General features: G+C 43.3%; 1 protein-coding gene across 1 annotated transcript in view; it reads left to right on the forward strand.

The window, feature by feature from the left end:
* The first annotated feature begins 2,451 nt into the window (after positions 1-2,451).
* LOC142143264 (calpain-8-like) overlaps positions 2,452-17,323 on the forward strand; it is a 53,680-nt gene continuing 38,808 nt past the window's right edge. Inside the window, exons 1-4 of the mRNA XM_075200977.1 lie at positions 2,452-2,688; positions 7,546-7,615; positions 10,920-11,038; positions 12,850-12,983. Coding sequence (XP_075057078.1) covers positions 2,452-2,688; positions 7,546-7,615; positions 10,920-11,038; positions 12,850-12,983 — 560 coding nt within the window. The remainder of the gene's footprint in view (positions 2,689-7,545; positions 7,616-10,919; positions 11,039-12,849; positions 12,984-17,323) is intronic.

The raw sequence follows: 17,323 nt of genomic DNA on the forward strand, positions 1-17,323 counted from the left end.
GACATCCATTGTGTAGCGCAGCACAGAGGAGTCACCCGCGCGAACTATCAGCAGCAGTAAAAGATTATCCAGTATCTTATTGTTGTTACTCTGAATTTGGACTTTCTGCACCATGCAATTATGAACTAGCTGTGTTCTCTGTATGTATCTAATATAAATATTAAGAGATGATTGTATTTTTAATATTTTAAACCATTTTAAATGTGCAGTGAGTAGGGTGAAATTATCACCCACTGTTACCCTCATCGGAGGCGGCTCCATGAGCCATGTTTCCCGCCACCCTATCTTTAAATCTCTGTAGATTTCTATTAGTCCTCCTGATGCTACCTATATCGGTGACCATTTCAAACTGGTCAATAAAAAAAATGATTCATGGGTGCAGAAAGAGAGGGAAAAAAAAAGTTTTGGGCATTTGATTCCCCGAACCCCACTAAGGGGCAGATGCAGGTAAGTTAAATTGTAGCTGGTAATGGGACTACTGCTTTAATCATGATTCTGCAACAGGTTTCCTAACTCTTACTAACTTCATTTCCAAGTAAGTTTAATATGTTAACTATGTTTTCTATGTTTTTTTGGATGATCAGCTATCGTTAGTGTTAGTGTATTTTATGTGCGGCCCAAACCAACTTGTCGTCTTACAATGTGGCCCAGGGAAGCTAAAAGGTTGGACACCCCTGCATTAGAGTAAATTCAAAAGAAAAAGTATACTAAGCTATTGTACTATAACAGGGCTGGAAAAGAGACCTGGAAAAGTGTCAGCAGCCGCGGCGGCCACGGGCACTGCCGTGCCTCTCTGCCCTGCTGGTGGCGTCCTGGCCGTCGCCATGACGAACGGGGCATCACTTCCGGTACCTTCGTCCGGGTTGCCTAGGCACTCTTCAGGCTCCCTGCCGCCGCGCCCGGCCGGCTGTCAAACAGCCGGGTGCCCGCGCAGGTCTGTGTAGGCTCAGCCAATTATGGCTTATTAGTGTTAGGAACGCTGCTGGGCACTCTGCTCTCTCATTGGCTCAGTGCCAGTAATTTATTATGCAAGTGCTGGGAGCACTTACAGGGTTTTGGCCTGATTGGTCATCTGTACTATTTAAGGCAGTGAGGACTGAGCCTCACTGCTGGTTATAGCGTCCTGTCTCAGTACTGCTGCCTGCTCCTGTGCTATTCTGGTGTTGAACCTTGGATTGATTTCTTTGTGTATGACCTCTGCCTGTACCTGGACTCCGAACCATTGCCTGTGACCCTGACCTTCTGCCTGTACCCGGACTCCGAACCATTGCCTTTGACCCTGACCTTCTGCCTGTACCCGGACTCCGAACCATTGCCTGTGACCCTGCTTGTGCCTGACGTCTCCACCTGTGCTCTGTCCAGTCCGCAGATCTCTGGCCTGTCTCTCCTCCGTGTATTACCTCCTGTACCTGTGCGCTGCCGTGTGAGCATAAACTTGTACTACACAGAGTGTAACTCCTGGGGGCATCCGAGTACCTGTGAGCATAACCAGTCTCTACGGGAAAGGTGGCTGCTAAAGGTGAAGACTTCTTCTGCTAATAGTTCATCATCATCATCATCATCATCACCATTTATTTATATAGCGCCACTAATTCCGCAGAGCTGTACAGAGAACTCACTCACATTAGTCCCTGCCCCATTGAGGCTTACAGTCTAAATTTCCTAACACACACACACACAGACTAGGGTCAATTTTGTTAGCAGCCAATTAACCTACCAGTATGTTTTTGGAGCGTGGGAGAAAACCGGAGCACCCGGAGGAAATGTTAACGCAAACACAGGGAGAACATACAAACTCCACACAGATAAGGCCATGGTCGGGAATTGAACTCATGACCCCAGTGCTGTGAGGCAGAAGTGCTAACCACTGAGCCACCGTGCTGCCCTAATAGTTCTACAAGTTTATGCCGCACTGGTAGCCATAACAAAAAGACTTCAGGACACCTTTGGAAAAGACCTGAATTAGTAAGAGCCCAGGCAGGAGGGCTCGAGAGGGTGACCCAATACCAATCAGGCACCTCCTGCAGTTACAGTATTTCCACCACTGTTTATAATAACCTTATAATTTATATTAGGAGTATATTTTTCTATAAATATTATGTCACTTTTGTAATGCTTGCATCCATGAGAATTATGTGCACTGTAAGGTTTTTATTGCTTGTGGTATAATGTTTCAAAACTGATTTCTGAAGAATTGCAGAAATTATTATTAAAGGAGATTGCAGGATAAATTAAACATGTAGACTCTTGTAACATTCAGTGCTAGGTACGATTATATTGACAAAAAATGTATTTATGAAGAATTCTTACACAGGGAAATCACTAATATTGTTGTCTTTCTCCTCCCTTTTGCCCTGAGGATTTTGCTTTTACACCTGGCTGACTTATATATATAGCTCCTCTCACTACAACTTGTTAACCGTCAGCTCTTTAGAACAGAGCAACGATATTATGGCAAGCATTGCTGCTAGTTTAGCCAAGAATAGGAACAAATCCCTGGGTGTTGGAACTAATAAGAACCCAGTCAAATATTTAAACCAGGACTTTGAGGAGCTGAGGGCACAATGTTTGGCATCTAAAACTTTATTTGAAGATGCAGCCTTTCCTGCCTGCCAGTCATCTCTGGGTGTCAGTGATCTGGGTCCAAATTCACCGAAAGTACAAGGTCTTGTCTGGAAAAGACCCTCGGTAAGGCTGCAGCTTATTTTTTTTCTGTAGACAATTTCAAAAAATGTATTTTGCATTTTATGTAAAGCAACAATCCCTGTTTGATAGAAATTGTAGACTGTATTTTGAGGGATATAAAAGCTGTGATCAGTATAGTTACATTACATACAAGTTTATTTTTTTCTGAAGCATTTACACTGTACTATTCTAAAATACACTTTGTAGTGTGCTTATTGTGTACATTGTCATTTTGAAAAAATAACTTTTTTTTCTCTGTTTTACCAGTGTGTAATCTTACTTTCTATGTATGGATAACTACAAAGAGTCTTTTTCATCGTTCTATATTATAGATATAGGGCCTGATTCATTAAGGATCTTAACTTGAGAAACTTCTTATTTCAGTCTCCTGGACAAAACCATGTTACAATGCAAGGGGTGCAAATTAGTATTCTGTTTTGCACATAAGTTAAATACTGACTGTTTTTTCATGTAGTACACAAATATCAACTTTAAATTTCAGTGTACAAATAAGCTATCAAGTATTTGTGTGCTACATGAAAAAAAAAATCAGTATTTAACTTATGTGCAAAACAGAATGCTAATTTGCACCCCTTGCATTGTAACATGGTTTTGTCCAGGAGACTGAAATAAGAAGTTTCTCAAGTTAAGATCCTTAATGAATCAGGCCCATAGTTCTCATTATCTGATCTTACTGTTTGATTATCTCTTGCCATGTGTACAGTCAGATGCACACTACATGACCAAAAATATATAGACACCCAAACATCAAGTCTATATGCGCTTGTTGAATATCTCATTTCCTAACCATAGCGACTAGTATGGAGTTGGCACCTCCGCAAACTGTTGCTACAAAGTTGGAAGTACACAATTCTTTAGAACAGGTCAGGCCTACCTGTGATCCTCCAGCTGTTGTGAAACTACAAGTCCCAGCATGCTTTGCCAGTAGATAGCCAGCCAATAGCTGTCAGAGCATTGTGGTACTTGAAGTGGTCAACAGTGACGAATGCAGCAGAGAGATCCAGGAGAATTAGAAGAGAGTAATCACCTTTAGTTTTAGCTGTGATCAGATCATACTGATGTAGACCGCTTTAGGGTCCAAAATACTAACACTACACAAGACTACTCCTGGGAGTAATTTTTTTCTCTGGCTTTGTCTCAAAATATTGTCTTATGTTGTCATAGCAGCTGTCCATAAGGCCTATTTAAGGCTCATTTGGGTGTGGCTCACAAGCCAGCCCTTGCTAGATGTAAGCCCCTATACCTGGGAGGTGAGTGCATCTGATTTTAATTGCATTTTAATGGTGTTTTAAAGCATAGAGGTCAGTGTAGGACCTGCATATAATGAGGTGCCCTTAGCGCTGGGATGCAGGCTTAAATGTTTTGATGAAAATATGAACTAATACCTCATGTCTTCCTTTTGCTAGATACACACAGATATGCAGTGTTAAGGATAAGCGCTGACAACAATTGTCTTTTTGTTTGTTATATGTATCAAGCTGCAATTTTTCTGGTGTTTAAAAATCGCTGCAAAACGTCTTACATTGCTGATGATTGGCATCTCCAAACTGCAGGATGTAACATATGCATTATAGAGCAGCCATTACTTACTGATTAAGGAGAGAAAATGAATTTATAGTCAACTTATGGGGCAACATTCATTTCTAAATAAACTAATAGGGAAATATTATCTTATTATTAAACTAAAGAGGCAATATTATTTGATTAATAATGGGGCAATTAAAATTGTTTATTGATAGCGCAAAACATATTATTTCATGATGGGGACACTATTTAAATTATATACCTGTAGCACTACAAGTGTGCACTTTAATTAGCGTTCCTATCATGAAATAATAAGTGTTGTCACTTTAATAAAAAAAATATTATTGCCCCCATTGGTAATTAAATAATATGCCCCAATAATTTAAGTATAAATCATTATTTTCCCTTAAATATAATCATCCATGAAATTTGTGCCACTAATATATTAATAAAATAATTTTTCCACATAAGATAAATTAATAAGTATTTTTGGCCCTTGAATCAAGAAATAATGATTACCCTTATAATTAATAATTGTTTTGTGCCTCTTGTTATGTTATGAATGCAATTCATAGTCCACTTGCAAAACCGCTGCTTCATACATTATATTTTGCTCCTGACGTCCAACTCGTGGAAAATTACGTTCCAGAAATCTTTAGGACAGAATACACCTGCACTTGATTTACAGCATTTTTGCAACACTACGGTATACAACCCATATACAAGAGAACACGCCTTGTTTTACATCATTTAGTTTAAAATACATACAGTAGCCCGAAGACACAGAAAAGGAATTTAGGGATGGTCAAACTATTTGCAGACATTGTGGTAATTATACTTTAAGAAATTTCTACAGCGCAAAACCAAGGAATCAGCCGAACTGAAAAAAAACGGTGCCGTGCTCCCTGATAGACCAATACAAAAAGCAAGGTATAAAGTTTGACACAGTCTGCAAAAATAACAAAGTGGGTACGACTTGACAAAGATTTAATGTAGATAAGATAATCTTAATATGAAGATAAAATATTCAAATAAAGCAGGATAAAAAAACATAAACTGTCCAGAAAATACCCAAGTCCAAAAAATGATGGTATCTTCTCCAAAATAACAATGGAAAAAGTGCGTAGCATGCAATAAGGTACAAGGATATTTGGCACTGGTTGAACAGCATGTAGCATATAAGTGTGGTACACGGAGGTGTTGTCACTAGTTGAACAGAAGCCCAAAGAAAAGGTACATATGTAATAAAGACACTATACCAGAAGTTTGCAAAATGTTACCATTCACAGACTTTTCATAGATTGTCAGCTGCAGTATATATATATATATATATATATATATATATATATATACACCTCAGGGAGAACAGTTTATGTAATCTCCAATCATGCGTGCACGTAGAAACATAGACCAGGATGCCAAAGATCATGTAATACTTTTAAACCAATTTGTAGAACCAATCCCACCAGACTATAACTGTGCTTAGAAATAAAATAAATCATAGCTTATCTGTACTGGTTCTTGCTACCACGGTGATCCATCCAGGTCACTATGTTACCAAGTATGGAGAAAACATGGAAATACCCTATAATGTACTATATTCTTAAAACCAGGTTTATTACAGGAAATCATATAAAGTTTATACTCCAAACAAAGTAAAAAAAGTTATTGGCTTATCTGTAGTCCAGCCAGGATACCAGTAGGAGTCCCAGTTCACATACCCTAGGTGAATGGATCCGGAACTACCGCTTCACAATGTGATACTCCAATTAATTTAAGAAATTGACCAAATTTTTAGGAGAAGTAAATTTCATAGTGTTTAGAATTATCCTAAAAGCTAATCCTGAACATTGTTGTGGATCGACTGGCTTCTGACCCTGGCTTGCCTGACCGTCCCCCTGTCTGACTCTTCCGGGGATCATCCAATGTCCTCAACTTGGTAATCCTGGTATTCTGTACCTGCAGCCATCCTACTGTGCATGGTATCCAGCATCTCTAGCTTCCCAGCTAAACCTGGTTATCCTGGTATGCTGTACCTGCAGTTATCCTTTTATGCCCAGTTTCCAGCATCTTCAGCTTCCCAGTTAAACCTGGTAATCCTGATACCCAGTACCTGCAGCTATCCTATTGGGCCTGGTATCCAATGACTCCTACTCCTCAGCTAAACCTGGTAATCCTGGTTTCACATTCCTGCTGTTCCTATGGACTTGTGCTATCTGGTTTACCATTGACTACATTAAATTTACACCTGTGTGATCTGTGTTTAAAATAAAGATTCTGTTATTAACTCAGAACTACTTCTTGTGGTAATCATACTGAGAAAACCTGTGAAAAATGGCCCTATGACCTGGTCCATGTTGGTAAATGGCTACAAATAAATTAATGTGTATTAAAATAAATGTAGTTAAACTGTTTAAATGCAGTGAATGGCAAATGCAGCACTGGGAGAATTTACTGCCTGGTGTTGCCGACACCAAAGGGGTTCACTAAAGGCGCTGTGCACCAAGTACACAATGGATGTACGCACGTTTGCCTAGTGTATCTTGCGTGATTCCGCACTGCTCATGCTCAGAAATAAGTGCGATTGCAGGTAATTCATATCCGCACGCATCTGTCACTGACGACCCCCTTACAACGGGCGGAATGAGGAATTGAAAGGGTGGACTAACTTAACCCATGTACAGTAAGAGCATGCTAATACAGATCATCATCACCATTTATTTATATAGCACCACCAATTCTGCAGCGCTGGACAGAGAATATTTGTCACTCAAATCAGTCCATGCAGTGGAGCTTACAGTCTATATTCCCTAACACACACACAGACTAGGGTTAGCAGCCAATTAACCTACCAGTATGTTTTTGGAGTGTGGGAGGAAACCGGAGCACCCGGAGGAAACCCATGCAAACACGGGGAGTACATACAAACTCCTCACAGATAAGGCCATGGTCGGGAATTGAACTCATGACCCCAGTGCTGCCCACATGATCTCCGGTACTTCTAACTGGTATGAAACAGTCCTTGTAAGGACCCTTAGTTAAATACTGGCTCTTTTTTCATGTAGCACACATATACTTGATAGCTTTATTTGTACACTGAAATGTAAAGTTGATCTAGGACATGTCCTACCCCAAATATAAATCTGTCCCCACATTTTACATTTACCTCCCCCTCCAATGTAACATGTTTTTTTTGGCTTTACTCTCCTTAATGACTCAGGCCCATTGTATATTTGTGTATTCCATCCCTCAACACAGGAATATTTGTCAACTATGCTGAAGAAGAAACTTTATTGTTTATTTAATCTCTTGCAGGATATAAAACTCAATCCTCAATTTATTCATGAGGGCGCAAATCGCGCTGATGTTCGCCAGGGATCTCTCGGTAAGTAATCTCATTAAAGGGGAAAGTTACTTTATTGTAAGTAGTAGAAATGTTGGGACGCCATGTATTACACTGCGGGATCAGGAGAATGTCATCCCCATTATTGCCGGTAATATTTGATCCTTAAGACTTGATGCCCCCGCCCCCCCCCTCTTCCTTTTCTACTGGTTGGGATGATTCTGATTTAGATTAAGAGATTGTCACCTGTCTAGAGTTCCACTTTAACATCAATATTTTGAATTGCTTTAATGTAAAAACTATACGAGTAACAGCATTCACAGTGGACATTAAAAAGCTGATAACAGATAATAATAGCTTGCTTAGCGAGGAATGGCTTCTATACCTATGGTACAAGTTGGACTGACAAACATTCAGGGCCGGTGCTAGGGTCCACGGTGCCCTAGGCATTTTTAAAAAAGCGGGGCCCCTTTCCCACCCCCCCCCCCCCCCGCAAAAATCGCCCACCCGCAAAAATCGCCGCCCTCCTCTCCTTACCTTGTCTCACCACCGCCGCCTCTCTGCTCCGTCTCCTCCCCTCCACTCACTGACACTAGTAAGTGGAGGGGAGGAGATGGAGCAGAGAGGCGGCGGTGGTGACAAAGTAGCCTCTTCCCCCCCTCCCCGTCCATCTGAATGCGGTGCGGCGGCCGTGACAGGTATGGTCAGCGGTCGCCGCACAGTTTTAAAGTATTTTAGAATACTGTGGCGCCCTCCAGGCGCCCTCCAGAGCCCGGCGCCCTAGGCAAGTGCCTAACCTTGCCTAATGGGAGCACCGGGCCTGCAAACATTACTAATTATTAATATTCAAAAATGTATACAGGCATGTAACACTTATCCAAAATGTTTGTGGTTTGGAGGAATTTTCTTAAATCCTAGCACCAAGCTGCTAAATATTCACCCTTATTCAGTGTCAGACTGGGGCATGAAGGGCTCACCGGGAAAACCTAATACCTAATACTATGTAGCGCTGCAAAGGGGGTGTGGGGAGGCCTGGTGCATTTAAGACAGGGGGTTATCATTTTAGACAAATTTATAGTAAAATACACAGGCAATACTGTGTGCACTACTGTTAGGTACACGCAGCTTTGCCTTCACAAGCAGTACAGTGTGAAGCGGGACATACCTCCCAACTGTCCTTGTAGTCGGAACAAATCCTGACTAAGCGAGACAGCCACCCAAATTCTGGACTGCCCCACCAGAATCAGGACAGTTGGCAGATTGTCCTGCTCTCTCCTACCTGTCTTGGTCACTTTCACCACCTGTGGCTGCTGGTGTCTTAAGCTCAGCTGCTGCTTGTCTGGATCCTGGAATGTTGGAGGCCCTATTAAAAAATAATGTATAGATGAAATTTAGAAAACTCCAACCACCAGGGCATTAAATCAACAGCACCCACATTTAATAAGTAGGCCTCTCTCCAGCCCCAACGTTAAAATAACAGTACTCACATTTGATAAATAAACCTATTACCCTCCCTCCAAACAGCCCCAGCAATAAATTAATAGCTGGCATTAATTAATTAATATTCACATTTAATATATAGCCCTCCTCCCCAAGCTCAGCCTCACGTTCAATTATAGATCCAAACCACCCCAGCATTAAATTAAAGGTCCCATCACCCATCTTAATTTAATAGGCCCCACCAATAGATTACATTGCCCTACCAATAAATTAAATTGCCCCACTATCACCCCACAAATAAAATAGCATCAATAAAATAATTAACCCCCACCTAAAATCCACCATTAAATTAATAGCCTACCTTCCACCCATGTACTATTAAGACAGCCCCCCATTCCCTCACACATTATAGCAGCCCCCCTCCCTATATTTTTCTCTGTGCAGCCCCCTCTCCCCAAAGTCTAGCATAGGCAGCTGCCCTTCCCTATAGTCTAGCATAGGCTGCGCCCCTCACAATATTCTAGCATAGGCAGCCCCCCCTCACAATATTCTAGCATAGGCAGCCCCCCCCCACAATAGTTCAGTATAAGCAGCCCCCCCTCACAATAGTTCAGTATAGGCAGCCCCCCTCACAATACAATAGTTCAGAATAGGCAGCCCCCCTCACAATAGTTCAGTATAAGCAGCCCCCCTCACAATAGTTCAGTATAGGCAGCCCCCCCTCACAATACAATAGTTCAGAATAGGCAGCCCCCCTCACAATAGTTCAGTATAAGCAGCCCCCCCTCACAATAGTTCAGTATAGGCAGCCCCCCCCTCACAATACAATAGTTCAGAATAGGCAGCACCCCTCACAATAGTTCAGTAAAAGCAGACCCCCTCACAATAGTTCAGAATAGGTCGCCCCACCTTACAATAGTTTAGTCCAGGCAGCCCCCCATAGTTTAGTATAAGCAGCCTCCCCCACAATAGTTTAGTCCAGGCAGCCCCCCATAGTTTAGTATAGGCAGCCTCCCCCACAATAGTTTAGTATAGGCCGCCACCCCTCACAATAGTTTAGTCCAGGCAGCCCCCCATAGTTTAGTATAAGCAGCCCCTCCACCCCTCACTTACCTTTAGCTGCTCTGGCCGGCATCGCTCCTCACTTCAGGCGTACAGGAAGTGAAGTGAGACTTCCTGTCTGCCGCACAGCACTATGGGGCCCCATACAGCAACGAGCCGCCTAGCGATTGGCTGCCTGTTACTGTCTAACGACCACCAATGCTTTTTGAGCACTTTCTCTTCCCGCCCTCCCCTCGCCGGTATATGCCATGCTGGGTGGCAGGGGGGCATCTGCCCCCCGGGCCGGTCCCACAGTGGGCTACCTTGGGTTTGGTCACTGGGCCACCTGCATTTTTTTTCTAGGCTGCTGAGTTGAGTCTTGCTCCCCGGGCTAACATTTGCCAGCCCTTTACTGAATGGGGTATATTGGCTTAGAGCAGATTGTGGTTGGTGGCTGTATATTTAGCAATGGACTGTAGCTGGGGGCTGGCTTGCAAAGGCAGATGTGTTTTTAAAAAAAACATTTTTGCTATGGGGCTCAGTACTTTCTATTTAACGCTACTGTGTAACAGTTAGCAAAAGATTACAGCACATCTGTTATTTGTCCCATGTTATTTCATATCCCTTCCCCTCATTATCTCTTTTAAGGTATATTATAATTTATAATTGAGTACATTAAATAATGCTTCCGAAATGTAGAGAGGACAGTTATATATTCTGTTTATATAGCTTAATATCAGAATTCATTGGTGTCCTGAGGAATGACCTAACCACAGACTTGTGTAATGTACCTAGATTTCTGATCATTGATTGACCTGAGAATACACTATTACAGTATATTACAGTATATTATTCCTCTGCCCAGGTGACTGCTGGTTCCTGTGTTCTATTGCATCTCTCACCCTGAATGAAGTCTGCCTGTATCGGGTTGTTCCCGTAGACCAGAGCTTTACCAAGAGCTATGCAGGAATCTTCCACTTCAAGGTAACACAAGATTATAGGGGACCAAGGCAGCTAAAGGCTGGCATTTGTAATGTTTCTAATGCAGAATATATTGCACTTCCCCATCGCAAAGGGCAATCATCAGATGCTGCATCCTTCTATCACTAGGTCACCCCCATGATTTTAATAGTAGATGGCTTTCCAGTCAATATTAGATACAATTACAGTGGATCTATGATTCTGCTGCAATATTTTCTATCAAAATAAAGACTTGAAATTTGCTTGGGTAGAGTAAAAAAAATTAAAAAGGTTATTCTTGGTGAACTCGAGGCATCACAACTACATGAAGATTAGTCTGGTCATTTAAGTCCAAAATACCGCAGGTCATTAAGGGGTTAATAGTAGGAAAGCATGGGGCAAGTGGATTTATTGACTCCGATATTAGAAAATAATTAACCATATCACATTGTATAATCTGTATCAGGTGCGCACCACCTGAGGATCCCAAAATCTGATTGTCAGGGATGTAGCACATTCTGTTGGGAACTACCTCATTTGGGGGACACTTGGAGGTAAATGTGCTTTGCATTAAATTGCCATTTTAGACAATGATGACAACCCCCAAAACATAAATTAAATGTTACTCTGGGTCCCCAGATGAGACAGTTCCCGATCTGATTTTGGGGTCCACAGGTAAATACAGTGTATTATGGTTAATTGTATTAAACTCTATTAATGTATTGCTGTTAGACCATTTATGGCATCGGCAATGGGTGAACAAACTGGTTCTGATATGGTCCAATCAGATTGCAGAAGGCATTCGAGCGGTGTTCTATATGAAAGTGATACTTCTTTGATTTAATTTTTTGCCCTTCCTATGGGACTTTGCTAGTTGTACACTGGAGACCCATTGAAGAGGGGATATTGAGGGGAGGAACTTTTGAACTGTGCAATTGTTTTCTAAGTGCCCAGCTCCTGGGCTAGCCTCTATACCCATGTTACCCATTGTAGCAGGGTAGTAGATTTAACGTAAGTACAAAAAAACGCTTTGTACTTGCTAGCAAGGTCTGTGTTGACGGTAGTGCCGGGGGTACAGCAGCTGCAACAGATACACCACCTGACAGTCGTATCTGCAGCTATGTCCACCTCTACATTATTATTTATTTTTATTATTTATTTATTTATACGGCGACACAGATTCCGTAGCGCCGGATACAGAAGCAAGTAACAAATAGATGAGGTAATACAGATGAGTGTGAGTACTGTTATGGGGACTCACACAGAGTGCAGCAAAAGACGACAGGACGTACGAGGGACAGGAGACAGACATGGCACAATAGGTAGAGAGGACCCTACCCGCGAGAGCTTACATTCTAGAGGGAGGGGTGGTGAGAGACAGTAGGACCAACTGGGAGTAAAATGGAGATGGCAGATGAGTAAGAGGAGGTGATGGATATGATGGTCAGGAGGTGGTAGGATAGGTGAGCTTGATAAGGTGAGTTTTGAGTGAACGTTTGAAGGACTGAAGGTTGGGGTAGAGTCGAGTGAGACGGGGTAGGGAGTTTCAAAGATTAGGGGCAGCACGGCAGAAGTCTTAGAGGTGAAACGCCCTTACTGTAGTTGGGTAACGCATACCAGTCCCTTCTATTCCCAGCTCTGTCTCTCTAAGTCTAGAGAGAAGTGGCTCACTCTATATAGGGACTTACGCTTACACATTTTTCATGCGCGGTACAAAAATGTGTATTTTACGCAAAAAAAACAAAACCCATCCAACTCAGCATCAGGCCCACAGTTCTCTTGATGAATCGTTTGTCAGATAGGCGCTATCGTAACCTGTAACCTGTTTCTCCCAGCTCTGGCAGTACGGTGAGTGGGTGGATGTGGTTGTGGACGATCGGTTGCCTACAAAGAAGGGAAAGCTGTTGTTTTTAAAGTCTACGACTGATAACGAATTCTGGAGCGCCCTCCTGGAGAAGGCCTATGCTAAGTAAGTGAGGTCATCCAGAATTACAAAGAGGTAATATATATTTACACGTTAACCCGTGCATGATACTCATGCATTCTAGTCAAATCAAGCTACTTAAGGTGTTAAAAAGGTTCTTGTCATGCATTTGGGCCATAGCCCAGGCCTCAACCGCCAACCACTCCCCACTGTCACCTCCGGCAACCACCAACCACTCCCAACTGTCACTTCTCCTTCAAGAAATATATATATATTTTTTTTAAATCTTTATAAACACTTTTAACAATTAACAAATTAAATTAACAAATTAAAAACATCTTAGCATACCAAATTTCAGCCCTTTCTGAATTTTTTTCTCCACACACACTAAGAATTTAGTAGGTCAGTGTATAACTCCGCCCAGCAGGTGGCGCTGCAGCTTGGTTTTATTTTTTCCACACACAGACAGACTAACACACGCCACTAGACATTTATATTATAGATAACACAGTTTGCAGCAAACCGGGTCATCTGATAGAGGGGGAATATATGCAAAAGTTACAGTAGATACATCAGTAAAATCCAGAAACAGGTGATTGAAGGAGATTGTAGTGCCTTAAAGTTGTATTATCATATAGGGAGGGAGCATTAGATCCGTGTAACTGTCCCCAAGCTCTGTGGTTCGTCTCATTGCCCTGACTGAAAACCGGGTTTGTATGAAATTGTGTCTAGGTAGGAGGGAAGCTGAAAAGTCACAATCACGTGGCGGTTTCTGATTGGTCTTTCCGCTCACACCCCCATTCTGCTGTCATATTCCCCAGTGAAGATGGTAATGCTGCTTTAATAAACTTCCATGCTTGGAATCTTAGTGATAGTCTGAGTGGATCATCGGCTGATACACAATATGATGCCGTATAGTAAAAACTGAATTTTCTGCGTTGGTAGTGACCGGGTTCCCCCTCCGAAGGTCAGAAAAGGGGGGCACCTACTATGCATTCATGGCACACATAGGGCTTGGGTCACGTGTGGACATCCGTTCGTATGCCTAGCATATCTTGCCTGATTCCGCACTGCGCATTCCCAGAGACAGACATCACACCAATGAACGCAATTGCATGCAAATCATGTCTGCAAGTAACTGACACTTACCAGTACCTACAACTTGAGAGGCGGAAGGAGGAAGGGGAGTGGTGGATTAATGTAGGCCAGTAAGAGCGTTCCTACACAGATGCGGCTGAGTCAAGTCCTGTGTTTGGTGTAAGTACGTCTCTTTTTACTCATATCCTTGCACCCGCTACAGTCTAAACGGTGTAAGTGCCGAATGACAGTGGTGAGTGACATGGCGTAGTCTTTGAATTAAAAAGAACAAGTATATGTGCCAGTAACTAGCACAGAACAACTGTTTGCAACAAATATATACTATAAATTATATGTAGAGTATGCATTGAAATCGTCTTTATTTATGTAACTCATATAAAAAAAAAATTCATGGGTGTGATCACACGATTGGGGGTGTGGCTATGCGCCATTGGGGTGTGGCTAGTACATCAAAATCACTCCTGACTTTCAGGACATCTAGCACCCTTGTGTAGTATAGGAAGAATGCAGTGTGTACAGAAAGAGTTCAGTCTTGCTGCTCTGTCCTACCTGTTCTTCTCCCTTTTACCACATGTGGCTGCTGGTTTCTTTAGTTGCGGCTTGTCCGGATCCTGGAATGTTGGAGGACCTATTTGGAAAAAAATGGCTACGTTTAGAAAATTACGGCCAGCCCCACCGTTAAATCAATAGCATCCATGATTAATAATTAGGCCTTCCTCCAGCCCCAACATTAAAATAGTATTCCCATTACCCCGCAAACAAAATAGCAACCATTAATTAGCCACCATCTACCTCAGACACACTACATTGCCAAAAGCTCCGTGCCATCACACACACATTACTGTGCCCCTTTATCATCACCATGCTATGCCCCCTTATGATCACACTGCGCCCTCCATGCTGCCTTTGCCCCTTTCTTCATCCCCCTGTGCCATGCTGCCTTTTCCCCCTCCTTTCATCATCCCCCTGTGCCATGCTGTCTTTGTCCCCCTTTCTTTAACCCCCTGTGCCATGCTGCCTCTGTCCCCCTTTCTTTAACCCCCGTGCCATGCTGCTTGTCTCTCCTTTCTTTAACCCCCTGTGACATGCTGCCTCTGTCCCCCTTTCTTCAACCCCCGTGCCATGCTGCTTGTCCCTCCTTTCTTTAACCCCCTGTGCCATGCTGCCTTTGTCCCTCCTTTCTTTAACCCCCTGTGCCATGCTGCCTCTGTCCCCCTTTCTGTAACCCCCTGTGCCATGCTGCTTTTGTCCCTCCATTCTTTAACCCCCTGTGCCATGCTGCTTTTGTCCCTTCTTTCTTTAAACCCCTGTGCCTCTCTACGTTTCTCCTTCCTTTCTTTAACCCCCTGTGCCATGCTGCTCTTGTCCCTCTTCTCTTTAACAGCTCTGTGCCATGCTGCTTTTGTCCCTCTTTTCTTTAACCCCTCTGTGTAAAGCTCCCCCTCCATTTTTTAACCCTCTGTGTAAAGCTGCCCCCCCCCGTTTTTTAACCCCTCTGTGTAAAGCTGCCCACCCCCCATTTTTTAACCCCTCTGTGTAAAGCTGCCCCCCACCTGTTTTTTACCCCTCTGTGTAAAGCTGCCCCCCCCCCCCGTTTTTTAACCCCCTCTGTGTAAAGCTGCCCCCCACCTGTTTTTTACCCCTCTATGTAAAGCTGCCCCCCACCTGTTTTTTAACCCCTCTGTGTAAAGCTGCCCTCCCCCACCCGTTTTGTATCCCCTCTGTGTAAAGCTGCCCCCCCACCCGTTTTTTAACCCCTCTGTGTAAAGCTGCCCCCCCCCCCCCCGTTTTTTAAACCCCTCTGTGTAAAGCTGCCCCCCCATTTTTTAACCCCCTCTGTGTAAAGCTGCCCCCCCCCTTTCCTTCCTTCACTTACCTTTTCTTGTCTTTTCTTTGATGGTCCTCTCTGCTGCTCTGTGCTCCATTGCTCCAGACTGCCTGAATGCTGGGCGTGACATGATGACCTCACACCCGGCATTCAGACAGTCTGGAGCAATGGAGCACAGAGCAGCAGAGAGGAGGGACGCCGGCGCCGCAATCACGTGAGTATGTTTTGTTGTTTTTTTTAACTACTCTGCTCCCCCCACCAACGGCCGAGGCGCTAGGGCCCGAGCCGGGCCCCCTGACATGCCCGGGCCCGGGTAATTAGTACCCTCTCCCCCCCCTCTCGGCGGCCCTGGACTCTGCCCCTACTTCACACGGCTCTGCTTGAAAAGGGAGAGCTGTGTGCACCTAACAGTAGTGCATGCAGCATTGCCCATGTATATTATGGGGATAGGAAGAATTGGAGAGCAGCCAAGCACTGTCTAAAATTATAGCCACGCCCCCATGCATGCTGGTCCTGCCCCTGGTCATCTGATGTGAATGTTTGTTGTACTTACACATGCGCATATACTGCAGTCTGTTCTGCGAGTCTACGCACAGCGAGGGCTTATTTAGGCTGAGCGCACTGAATACTAACAGATATACACACGAGTCCCGTGTTCTTTTTAAACACGGAACTTACGTCCAAGTTGCGTTCGGACTTGAATCAGGCCCACAGAGCGCTGGGCTGTCTGTGAGCCGCTAACACTAATCTCTGTTGTAAAATGAATTTAAAAAGAATAAAATACAAAAGAAAGTGCCCTGCTTCTCAGATGCAAGTGTCCCCCAATGGACTTTGAGAAAAGGATTTAATTTTTGTTTTTGGTTTTTTTGTTACAACAATACTTTTCTGTGTGGAGTTTGTATGTTCTCTCCGTGTTTGCGTGGGTTTCCTCCGGGTGCTCCGGTTTCCTCCCACACTCCGAAACATACTGGTAGGTTAATTGGTTGCTATCAAAATTGACCCTAGTCTCTCTCTCTGTCTGTGTGTGTGTTAGGGAATTTAGACTGTAAGCTCCAATGGGGCAGGGACTGGTGTGAATGAGTTCTCTGTACAGCGCTGCGGAATTAGTGGCGCTATATAAATAAATGGTGATGATGATGATGATGATGGCTCCAAAACTTTGTTTAAGATTTCATTCTGAAAGCAGAGTTTTGTCTTATACCAGGGTAATGAATATAAACAGCCTTATTCACCTGCATAATTTATTTAGCTACAGATTGCGCAGTGCTGTTCAAGTGTACATCACTACAAAACTAATACAAACAGTAATTATACATATATACAACAAGAATAAATAAATCAGATGAAACCTAGGGGCAAGTACAACAATACCCACAGCTAACTCATAGTTGCCCTGCTTTCCCGGAATGCCCGGGAGACTCCTGAAATTCTGGGTGTCCTCCTGGGAGAGCACGGCAAT

Source organism: Mixophyes fleayi, chromosome 3, assembly GCF_038048845.1.
Source record: "Mixophyes fleayi isolate aMixFle1 chromosome 3, aMixFle1.hap1, whole genome shotgun sequence".
Taxonomy (NCBI): Eukaryota; Metazoa; Chordata; class Amphibia; order Anura; family Limnodynastidae; genus Mixophyes; species Mixophyes fleayi.